The 13,000-nt window shown below is 37.3% G+C and overlaps 1 protein-coding gene across 2 annotated transcripts in view; it reads right to left on the bottom strand.

The window, feature by feature from the left end:
• Positions 1-13,000, bottom strand: part of CDH12 (cadherin 12) — a 169,430-nt gene that overhangs the window by 127,503 nt on the left and 28,927 nt on the right. For both annotated transcript variants that reach the window (XM_075706280.1, XM_075706281.1), the window contains exon 2: positions 4,941-5,235. In XM_075706280.1, the coding sequence (XP_075562395.1) occupies positions 4,941-5,235 (295 nt within the window). The remainder of the gene's footprint in view (positions 1-4,940; positions 5,236-13,000) is intronic.

The raw sequence follows: 13,000 nt of genomic DNA, 5'->3' as shown, positions 1-13,000 counted from the left end.
GAGTGTGTGTAATACCATTCAAAAATCTCTCTGGCCTCTGCAGATTCCCAAAGTATTACCTTCCGCAACAGCCTGGGTATACTTTTAGAAGACCTTAAAAGTATATTGCCAGAAGCTAGGAATCTATATCAAGGGAAGGATCACTCAGTATTTGCCCCAATGCTTTATAGTCCTTCCTTCCCCAGCCTCTGCGCAGTGTAAGCTTCTCTCACAGGCACTCAGGCACATGGTACTAAGCTATGCCCAACCAGAATGCAGGTTCCTACCCACCAGTTCATCAAGTTAGTTTTCTACACATTGTAATCCTTCCACAAGAACCTACATAGATGGATATATTAAACATATGTTCCATTTGTGAATGTATATATATGAGCCTTTGTCAATGTTTAAATATAAGCCAGTGTTGAAATATAAGCCAATTAGTATTCACTTCAGAAGGAAAACTGCCAGAACATTTATAGAGACAATGTTTAGGCTGTCAGTATCACAGGAAGCAAATCCGTAACACTCTTCAAGTAGCTGCCTTGCACCACAGAGGATACCCAGTAGAAATAACCTGATAGCAACGTTCTAGTATCATTGACCATTTCAGTGTTAGAACGTAGTGTTACAATTGAGGCAGTTTCAAACAGAGTATTTAAGCCTAATCAGTACTACAGCTATTTAATGTGAACATAATCCATTACTCGTTAATTAATAACCAAAAAGGCAGAATAATTGCCACAGTGATCTGGAGTTTGTAGAGCCCCCCTAAGCATTAAAGAGTTAATCTAGTGGAAAGGTATGAAATGAAATTGCTTAGGAAAGAACACATGGAATCTATGTGTTATGGAATTGATAGGTTTAATACAGCCCTAGCTGGTCTGTGTATAAGCATAGAGGAATAATGGAAATACCTTAGAAAACAATCAGTAGACTGTGACAGTAGAAGTTATAAATTTGTCACATGTAATACATATGATCAATTAAAACCAGCATAGTCAGTGAAAGAAATGCATGAGAAATGCAGATGTATTTCTGTGCCCATTTTTATGTATAAATATATAAAAATATATAATAAGGTCTTTCCCTGAATGCGTGTTTAACGCTGGTATGCCCCTACTCTCAGTCATCTGGACTGATAGCTTTAATAAGGGGATAACCTTACCAATATCCTACTGCAACAATACAGAAACTATGCACACTTAGAAATAATGGAAGTCATAGATGGGTACAGTAGCCTGCATGTTACACCAGTCGGTAACCAAGGGGCTTTTCAAGAAAATATCTTTTTAGTTTATGTCTGTGATTGACTGTCCTCTCCATCATACGTGAGCAGATTACAGTGCATGTATGGAAGGAGTGAGGCTAGCTGGCCATTCAAGCCTCTGGCATAAAACAGGTAGGTGTCCTACTTTGTAGTGGGCTTAAATTAGAGTTTTAGAACACAGTAAACTTCCTGCTAACATTTTTTTTTCTTAGTAAAAGGCATATCAAGGAATTTGGCTACCAGTAAAGAATGCACCACTAAGTAAAAATGGCAATCCTAACATTATCTCTTCTTCAGAAAAAGCTAAAAGATATGCATCACCATAATCTTTTTTAAGGAGTGCTATTGATGAGAGGGAAAAACAAACAAATCCCAGTGTACAGAAACTGCAGAAGAAATCTTAATAGAACCTCAAAGTGAATTTGAAGGGAAAAAATAAATTTCCACCTAAAACATGCATGGAAAATAAAACAACAAAGTCATGTCTATGTGGAGAAAACCAGATATTGAGGATCCTATGAATTTCCATCTTTTTTTACCTTTTCCAGTAAAAATTCACCAAGGTCCATCTATATCGTTGACATGCAATTTTATTATAACTCTCTGACTGGAACACTGAATCTGGGGATGAACGCTACGGCATTTTTCCAGCTGCCAAAGCTTCAGTGACAGCAATTATTTCGAAGGTCACAGATGTGTACAAAACTGAGAACAGTGCAGCCATGAAAATTTCTAAAATGTGTGTAAGTGGTCTCCAGGACAGTTTTCTTCCCAAGACTTCCCAGCCCCACTCAATCCTGTCTTATGGCTGCAGACTGTGGTACCTCAAGGGTGTTTTATACAATCCACTTTATTTCACTGTCCAAATGGAATATACACTATGTGTTTACATTGGGTGTTAAGTTTTGAGGATTTTATTTGCTACTTCTCTACCCCGCTATTCCCCTTTCAACGTGAAGTCTGGCATCCATATTTTACTCCTTATTACCAATAACCTTAGGATAAACTACCAAATTGAGTAAACCTTTCCATGCAACAATAAAAGACAGCAAGTCATTAGTCACAAAAGCTTGTCAGGCTCATAGAAATGACTAGTAAGGGGGGAAAAAAAGTCATGTTGTAGTGCATTTCCTACAACGGAAACAGTGTGCATGAGCACAGTTCATAATAAATACTGTTGCAAAAATATAGTAAGTGAAGTTAGGACATTCGGGAATTGAAAACTGGCAACTAGAAAATGAAAGTGTAAAAAAATAGATAAAAGGAAGAGTTTATCAGGGTTTTTGCCTAAGCCAAGACAACCATAGGCTGCACCAGCTAAAAAATCAAAGTGATTTTCAATGTCAGCCTCAGGCAGTGGTAGGTCTAGGCATCTCTATAGGTGCAACTAAATGGTACTGATGATAGGGAGCAGTAGTTTTAGATCCTCTGAGAAATCTATGCTTGCATAAGGAAGCAAAAGCATGGGTAGGAGAGAGCAAGAGAGTGGAGAGACCTACATTGGAGAAGGCACAATCTCCTGGCCCATCACAGGTGACAGAAGGCATTTCTGGATATTTTTGCTGCAAGACAACCCAACAGCAAAAATTGTTATCTGTTTTAGTAACCACTAATTGGAGTTTAGGCCTCCATTTAGGGCACTATTTCCTTGCCTTGTCTTTTCTGATCAATTTTCATTCTTCTTTTATTTTTCTTATAGAGGAAAGTAAAAGCTGTTATGAATAAATCTTCTAGAGGCAGTGAATGTGACTGAATAAAGTGGATCAAGTGGATGCATTTTTGCCATGACATCTACTGCTGTTTTTCCAAAGGAGAATAAATTGAAAAGCATTTCTTCTAAAATGTTGTATGCGTGACACAGCATACTCAGTTGCATCTCATTTAGTCATGCACCTCCCAGTCAATGTAAAAGCCACAATGCATGGCACACCTTAAAGAGTTTCCCATGAAATAAAACCACTGTTGGCATTTTGTCTGTTACTGCACAGGCATATTTATGAAAATAAGAAAGGAAGATGGAGGGAGAACAACAGAGTGAGAGAATGAATGCATGCACTGCATTCCACTGTGTAAATAGCAGTATTATTATTTTGCTCATTTCTCTCTGATCAAGTCTTAAAAACAATTTAACAACTAACCATACTTTCACCGCTGAGAAAATTTTATTCTGAACTTGCCACAGAAATAGACTTCAAAATATAACAAATGTTTTCCATCTATAAATAATATAAGTAATATTACTAGGCACCTTTATAGGGGCAACAACAATAGTGCAACAATAGTGAGTCTACAGATGCACCTCTATGGGTGACTATAGTGAACTCGTCTCTACACATGTATGACATTAATGCGATCATCTCTACATGTCTACTCATATCACATTTTACCATATTCTGCCACTCTTTATCAAAAAATTTAAAATACTACATCATTAGTTCCATACAGCAACTTGTGTAGATAGCTAGCTGCCTCCCAGATTATCTTTCAGAACATCATCATCTGAGCTGCATAACTGAAGGGGCCATAGGACCCCTCTGTACATTTCAGAGTCAGAAAACTTCCAAAACTGTTGGCATCTATAGGGAGTACTAAATGACTAGTACTGGTTTGTGAAGTACTGGGAAAAGACAGCTTAGGAGAGAAAATGGCAATAAGCTGAAACTAGCACTGGGAAGTTAAAGGCCTCCCAGCCCGGAATGAATTAATTTCTGGTGCCCGCAGGGAAGCCTGAATTGCCATCTGGCAGCAGGACACAAGCAGTGTGCTTGTGTTGCAAGCACACTGCTCAGGACCACTGCAGAATCAGCCATCAGGCAGAGACCCGAAGGGCCCATTTAGACTGTTCTCCTGCTCCAAAGCAGGATCAATGCTTTTTATATCTTTCCTGGCAAATGTCTATCGTGTTGTGAAAATTCTTCAAACAAAAAACTATTCCAGTGCTTCAGTATCCTTACTACAGTCCACCTTTCTTTAGAGAGAAAATTATTCTTTCCGCTGTACACTAGCTTTTTGAAAACTTTCCATGTTTCCAATCGCTCTTTTTTTTTGACTTAAGAATGCAATGCACTCAATATTTTCTTGGACATTAGGTTTTTTAGATCTTGAGCCAGTCTTATTGAGCCTCTCTGACTCCCATTCTTGCATTGTGGAGAGCCAGGTTAGGGCAATCGTTACTTTCAGCACCCATAGTGTAGCAGGACTTGGATAAAGAATTGTCCCCTAATTCATAATTACAGGATCATGCAAGTGCTGCAGGAGTTTAACAGCCACAAAGACAAGAACAGTAAATGGCAAGATGCTGTTGTACCATCTAACTTTGTACAGCAAACTCAACGTTAACTAGGAAGAGAGGGGAACACACTTCATCATGTGAAATAACAGGTTTGGGGGTACACAGAACCCCTGGACCTTAGCATACCTCTCTTAAATATCTTCTGTTTCTCCTCCTGTCCTCAGAGACTTAAATTCATAAGCACTCATTTTGCAGGAGAATGAGTTCCTAAATAAGCAAATTAAGCTAAAACAAAACCGTAATCTGTATATTTCTAAGCACAGAGCGAGACATTTCTAATAAGTTTTAGAAGTTATATTTTCATTTCAGCCATCTCTTTCTTTCCTCAGCAGGAAATGCACATTGAGACAATTAAGTAATATGCAATTAGTTATCAAGTGTTTAAAGCTTCTTACTCACCCACTGGAGACATTTCTGGGACACTGGCAACATAAGGCCCATCCAGGAACTTTGGCTCATTATCATTAATGTCCTGCACTTTGATGATGAACTCTGATTCAGGCTCTAGTGGTTTCTTGGTGTCAACATCCACGGCCTGAGCCCGGAGTGTGTAGAAAGGTTTTTCTTCTCGATCTAGGCTCCTTATGGCATGAATGTCTCCTGTGGTCTCATCAATGGTAAAAACCGTGCCGGCACCATCTCCTGAAAGGGTGTATTTAACAGTGCCCACTCCCTTGTCCAAGTCAGAATGAAGCTTGGGAACAAAAGGAAAAAAAAAAAGGGGGGGAGGAAAAGAACATTAACGGCTTTTTCTAGGCTAGAAGGCAATTATTATTTTTATTTTTTTCCCTTATTTAATAAAATATGTTAAAGGAACTAATTTCATATGTCCCTAACTGCAAGGAAAAAATGTGGGTAGCATGTTATCTAGTATTTTTACACCATCTAGTACACAGGAGAGAGAGCATTTCTACCTGCTTTCTCCCATGAATACAGTTCTCTACTAACACTGCAATGAAGAAGGGCTTCAGATTTGTTATAAACTGAAATTTAAGACCAAGAATGGAAAACCACCAATAAACACATCAAATAAACATGAGATGACATGAGAGAGTGTCAAAAGCTTTCACAGGCATTTGGCTTTCAGAGAAGTAGAAGGGAACTATGTAATTTTCATTTCACACACAAGAACTTGACAGAATCGTAAACTCAAACTCAAAGTCAAATCTGGTTTAAAAAAGACAATATACACCTCTTAACTACATTAAATGCTAAAGAGAGCTAAAAATACTACCTCTTTTACACAAATATTTGATCATTTGTTTCTGTCCTTTCTGAGGTAGTCACATTGCAGACACTGTGAAGCTAGGAGCTCTCTTGCTCATTGGAAGAATACAAAATTCAACCACTTCTGCCTTAACTCAATTATTTCTGCCTTAAATATCAATATGCACATTTTCCAGGCTGTTAGTATGTTAAATCCCTATTTCTAATTTGAAAAAATACTGGAATACAAGTTCTTGCATGTTTTTGTCCATTTGATCTGTGTCTATACTACTATAATGTGTCCTTAAACACTATTTCAAATGCAAGAATTTTTGAAATCAAAATACAGTATGATGAACTTCTTTCTCAGATGCCTTTATCTGTTTCATGCTCATCCTTTAAATACATCTAAAAGTTTTGAATAGATACTCAAGGTTACATCACTGATGCTGAAATAGCTTTTAAAACATTCCCCCACTTGTCCCATCTAATGAGGACTAAAGAGATCTACTATAATGGACACAGGTTGGAATGGAGTTTTCAAGAGTGAATTCCCTTAAGCAGTATAGTAAAGCGATTATGGATATAGGCTTTATTTACATGATGTACTGCCCAAGGTGAAACACAATAGAGGAAACATGGGACACGAAAGGAGATTATGTAGAAAATGAATTACTGTGAAACTAAATGGTTTTGGTAATGGGGCAAGAAGCTAAGCTACAGAAAAAGAGGTAAAGGCAATTATTAACATTTATAGCGATTGCCTTGAAATTGAAAATAGGTCCTTGTGACTGTGGAAGAGGTCATGGTTTGTGGGACAGAGCGAACATGAACATAGTCTCTTCTTTGTCTACTTTTTCATCTCATCATTCTTGCTCAGTGCATATACTAGATTCTGATCTTTCATCTACCTGCCCCCTGCATGTGATTTAAAATTATCTCTCCAGTCCAAAGTAAAGCATTTTGCTTCTTGGGCACTGGTTCACTGTGGAAAGATTCAAAGGAAGTTAATTCTTTTCCTCCTGGGGTGTTAAACATTTCCTTGCTTGCAAAATGAAAAGATAATGCAGCCTGAGATAATTAATGTCTATTTCTTCCTCATCATTTTAATTTAAGTGGCTCACAAGCTCCCTGCTGTTCCATTATACCTTGCTCAGTTAAAACTTAGTATTTTCCTTCCATTATCACATAGAGGCTTAGAGACACACACGGAGTGAAAAAAAAAAATCAAAATGATGATGAGAAAGCTCAAAGAAAAAATGTTAGAACTTTATAGAGGCAACCATGCCATTTTCTTACTTGTGTCCCTGTATTAAATAAAATATTTCTGGGCTTTATTGTGAAGTCTACCTTGTTCCACACTCCTGGAAGTAAGAACATCACAGAGCAAAATAATGTGGTTCCAAAGCAGGGATTTGTAAACAGGGAAGCATGCCAAGAATATTGTGTCTACTCCCATCTCCTGTCATCAGATTTGGCATTAAAGCTGAGATGGTTGAGTGTCTTTCTGATCGCCAGCTGAAGGGGTTATGTTCAACTAGTAACAAATCAGGTTTCATTGCATGACTTATCCAAGGACTTGCATTATACTAGAGAGAAATAATTATAGTTGCTTCCCCTAGCTGGGGAAAAAGTTAAAAAATGTAACAAGAAAAAAGCAAAACAAGGGCTCCTAAAAGAAAGGAAGATTGAAATACAAAGACAAGCAAAAGCATAGCTTTTTTTCAAATGTATTGGAGCATAAAAGCTTTATAACTGGCAGCATTAGCAATTCTACAGTTATAGATGTGTTTACTGTGCTTCACAAATATCACTCAGCTAGTATAACCTAGGAACCATTCCACCGATTTAAGCACAATTGTATTGCTTTGTATTAGCTGGGATCTGTCACATTGTATTTATTCATCAAATCATGCTAATCTGCTGATTTCAATACAGGCTTCTTAGATGTCATTGCTGGACAATGGGCAAATGCACGCTTATTTGTAACCCACATTGAGCTATGCAATTTGTGGGGCAATTCAATATTTCAAAGTGTCTAATTACTGTAGGGGAATAGCTGATTGATTTAATTTAAAATTAACTAAATTCTCCAACAATAAAAGGCACACAATACTGAGATTCAGATGCAAGGATGGAAAGAGAGGAACTAGAATTAGATGGACTTGCACAACACTAGGAAATAATCCTTACTTTCAATGCCTGAAATTTTCCAGAAAGCAGTTTAGGCTAAAGAATAAGTGGTTGCTAGTGTGCCTCTGATTTATGTGTTACAAGCTGTATTGCACTGAAAGAAAAGACATTTATTTTTTGTGCTGAAAAACATACAGAAGATTTGTGAGAGACTAGTTTTTCCATCACTGTGTCTAGCAGTAGTTTTGGTCTTGTATCCCATTTCTCCTTCTTGCTTGTACTTATTTTCTAATTCTTGCTCTTCAGCTATTTGAGCAAAACTACAGGGCAAGAGAACAAGTGCTCAAATTTTACCTAAACCCCCCCATGTGTTTACATTTCAGAATTACCTGAATTTGCCGCAACAGGGTGGTACAAATGATCATATTCACATGGATTTTTCTTACTGTTATATTTTCTCTGTAAATCCTGAATATTAAAAATGCCACAAATGTTTGGAAATGTGAGGGATTCATGTCTACTTTTTCTCAAATCTATGCTGTTATTCTCACTGCCTAAGTAACACAGTTTAGTGTCAGATCTTTGGGAAATCTGCCCCAAGTGTAAAATTAATAATTTCTTGCAGCAAACTCTGTTAGTGCAGAAAATCATGAATATTTTCCTGTGATGGCAGATAAAGATGCATCATCCCATAATTTTTGCTAATGTGTGTAAACAATAACACATACGGCAAAGGAAATGACTGATAAAAAAAATCAAGCATGAATAACAAGATGGAGACTATTGTGAAATACATTCTGTAAATCTATGCAGAAACTATGACAGTGTTCTTGAATCATATCCAATATCAGATGCCAGACGGAGTCAGTCTACAAGTCCATGTGATCTAGCAATCTGTTTCAGCCTATAACTAGCTAAAAGCTAGTTTGCTTCAGAGAAGATGAAAAAGTAGATAACAACTCACTGCGAGCACATCTGGGAGAAATTATTTATGCAGTTCTTCAGACAGTTATGTCCAATTCCTAACAAGCAGTATGATTATTCATATTTTAGCAATAAATTAAGACCTTACTGCTTTAATAACTCAGTGTTATTAACTCCATGTCACTTCAAGAATTCACACATCTGCACAAATTATTTGATATTACATATGAAACCACATGGAAGATCAAGAAATGCATTAGCTAATGTACTTCAAGAACTGCTGTATACTCCTGATGAAATTCAACATGTCAGTAGTTGGATCAGAAGTACTTGTTCCTTGGTGCTGACTTGCTCCTCAGTATCCTATGCAACTGATCCTCAGCTGTATATGTCTTTTCTTAAATACTTCAATGCATTAATGAACTTACCATAGTTTGGAAAGTCAAATTTGTAAATTCACAGACATAGGTACAGAAATTATAAGCAAAAGAAGCTTAACAAATTGCAAGACAGTCTAGCCTTAAAATGAAGTAATTGCTGTACCCTCACAGAGCATGCAAGAACAAGGGCTATGACATTCACTAGGATTGCTGTGATCTTAATTTCACAGCAGTACAGACATTGAAAAGGTGGTTTATGAATTGACTGGTTGCCCTTCTTAATTTCCCATCCATATGCAATAAAAAGAAAGGTAGAGAAAGAAAAGAGGAGGAAGCAAAAAAGTTTTAAATGTCAAGGAATGTTTAACATCCCTAAATTGATATATTCACCCTGGGATATACTTTGAGATTCTAAGTCTTATTCCATTGCCAATTTCACAGGCTAAAAAAAAATCACTGTTCAATTTCTTTATTGCTAATAGATCAATTTAAATGCCATATTGTAGTGCATATCTCGACTGAAAACATTACTAAATGTTCCAAGATATTAACCCTTCCTTGCATGCAGAATGGTACTATTTATCCATCCCATATATGTATATTTTTCATTGTGCAATATATTTCAGGACCTTATTCCATTATTTCCTGTGCTTGTATCTACTTCCAAGTATCTTCATTTGCACTGTAGCCACCAGCTCCTCCACCTGCCCTTTTTTGGGTAAGATGTGCAATGAAAACTGTCTGACAAGTCAAAATAGCCAGTCAACTTCAGTATTACCTAAGACTGCAAACACAGAATGATGTCCTAAACTGAGGAAAGGAAAGAAAAGGTCATTGTTGTATGGAAAACATAGATGCAAGGAGAGCTATTTTGGCAATGCTTTACTGCAAAAGTCTGTGTGTTGGAATGGGGATGCCCACTCCAGGAGAGGAGGGTGTAGATGAGCCTAGAGAAACCTTTGATACTAACCATCTTATTTGGAATGTTGCCCTTTTAAACGATACTTATTCTACACATATTTTCTATTGGCAAGGACTCAATGATCTACACAGATTGCATAGTTCCTTTTAAAAACTGATAATTACTTTCTAATGTACTGCTTTTATACAAACACATTTTTTTCTTCCCTCTAAAAATATGTAAAAGTTGAAAATTTTCCTGAGATAAAAGGGGTGGGGTGGTGTCAGAGACTTTAATTCAGGAAATTGAGTAATAAAACCAGCAATGCAACCCCTGATAATCAAATCCAATTAAATATTTTTTCTTTCCTCCCCTCTCCATTGTATACACACACACAAACACCTCCCCCCCCACACACCCCCCTCCAGAGGACGTTTAGGGACAAGGCAAAATCTGCTCACAACACACTCAGTGCACATATTTCTTGATCCTAAAAATTTGGATTACCTAGGGCATCTTCTGAATACTCAGTTAACATGCATTAATCAGGCAAGACTGCAGACTAAAGCTTGTGCTGGGAGGAGTTAGGACACTACTAAAAAATGGGTCAGATGAACAGCAATCTTTAAAATAGGCGAATGGAAAGAAGTAGCAACTAAAATCATAGAATCATTTAGGTTGGAAAAGACCTTTAAGATCATTGAGTCCAACCACAAAATGACGAGGTAAAAGAAAGATGAAAAAAACCAGAAAAGAATGATGTTTTTTAAAGGTCATTTGGCAAAGATGGCTTTGTTTCCTTTTAAGACTGAATATTATTTGCAATAAGAAGGGGTGTCTTTGTACTAGCTTTGTACAGGGCTTTTACAAGAGATCCCCATCCATGAGTAGACTTTCTTAGTGCTATGAGAATTTTAAACAATAATTAAAAATGTCAATTAAAGGATGTGTGTATACATATATATATAAATATATATATATAAAAATATACCAAGGATAAAAAAATAGTTATTTGAACTAGCAAACTGTGTATATCATATCACCATGACTAATTTTCTTAGGGCTGTATTGCTATGGCTTCTTTTCCTATGTTTAGTAAAATATCTATTTCCAAGAATTGGCATTCTTCTGTCTTATTTTTATAAAAATGGTAATAGACAACATGGTTCTGCTTTTTGAAGCATCTTTTGTACACTGTCCAAATTAGATTAGAATACTTCCTTATTAAAGAGGAATTAAATAAAAAGGTTTTCTACTCTTTTTCTAATGATTCCTCTTTGGCAAATAAAGCTGAGCTTTATTTAAATTAAAACACCGATTATCCAATTAAATAAAACATTATCTCCTTCTGCCATGGGGATTTAGTTTAAGCATACTAAGTCAGACTAGACTTTTCCAATAATGAGTGTGGTTGCCAGTTAGTAATAAGATAGCAAGTAAGTAATTAGCAAGGAATAAAAACAATACCTAACCTGGTCAGTTCAAATGCATCCTCATCCCTATCAACATCACTGGCCTGAGGGGTCAGGGACTGTTATTTTTTTAATTCTGCTCTACAAGAGTATTTTTGTTGCATTATGTGGTATTCAGTAATAACACTTGCAAAAGCACATTCCAAAATAAATATTTTTTTCTTTCATGAAACGCAATTGCACATAAACAGAAAAAAGTATTGCTAAATGAAAAAAAATTATGCATTAGTAAAATATTGAAAGAATAAAAATCTATCAGTAATATCTCATTATAACTTGATTATACAAGTAATTATTACAAGTTGCATATATTTCTGATGATGACTTTTACATCACCATTTCAGCTGGAATTGATGCATATAGAACCACTATGTCGTGGTCCTCTCTCTTAAACTTTAATGTAAGAATCAATATAGGAAGTAATTTTTTTATTTAATTATTCTTACTGAACTCATATAACTCCATGTTACAATGTGCTCTGTGTATATATGTTGATAGGTTTAAGTCCACAGATACGTTGAATTCCATTTGAGAGATATGTTCTGCAGGATGGTAACAGCTGATGGGACCATGAATCTGCTGAGGCCTCTAGGTACTACCACGGTAAAGTAACAACATAATCACAGGTTCCAACAGCAAATTCCAGTACTGGCCATTAGACAACAGCAGAAGACAAAAATTTGAGGAAATTTATCAACTTCCAATTTCTTCTTTCTCCAGTGGTGGTCCACTGGGGGCTGATGGGGTCCATCTGTCAAAGAAGGGGAAGATCATCTTCAGTCAGAGGCCTGCCAAGATGGTGAAGAGGGCTTTAAACTAAAGTTGCTGGGGGAGGGGAACCCCAATCCATCCCACTCCTACCAGTTTGTTGACAGTGCCAGCAATAGATGCCCAAAGCCTGGAGAAGGATCACAGGTCAGCAGAGGAGCACCTGAAGAGCAGCGCAAAGGAATTCCAGCCACTCCAGCCAGTAAGTCAGCTTCATCAGGGGCCCAACTTAAATGCCTTTATGCAAATGCACGTAGCATGGGGAATAAACAAGAGGAGTTAGAGACATGTGCACACCTGAAGGGCTATTGATCATATTGGCATCACAGAGTTGCGGTGGGATGGCTCCTATGACTGGAGTGTTGGAATGGAAGGATACAGTCCCTTTAGGAAAAGCAGGCAGGGGAGATGAGGACGGGGTGTTGCCCTCTATGTCAGTGACCAGCTGGCATGCGTGGAGCTCCACATGGGGATGGATGAGGATCCGACTGAGAGATTATGGGTCAGGATTAAAGGGAGGGAAGGGACAGGTGACATTATAGGAGGGGTCTGCTATAGGCCACCTGACCAGGAAGACTGAGTGGATGAGGCCCTCTACCGACAGATAGGAGCAGCCTCACTTTCACAAGCCATGGTCCTCATGGGGGACTTCAACCACCCCAATACCTGTTGGAG

This window comes from Pelecanus crispus, chromosome 2 (assembly GCF_030463565.1).
Source record: "Pelecanus crispus isolate bPelCri1 chromosome 2, bPelCri1.pri, whole genome shotgun sequence".
Classification (NCBI taxonomy): Eukaryota; Metazoa; Chordata; class Aves; order Pelecaniformes; family Pelecanidae; genus Pelecanus; species Pelecanus crispus.
Note: the sequence above shows the minus strand (reverse complement) of the source record. Positions and strands in the feature narration are given on the sequence as shown.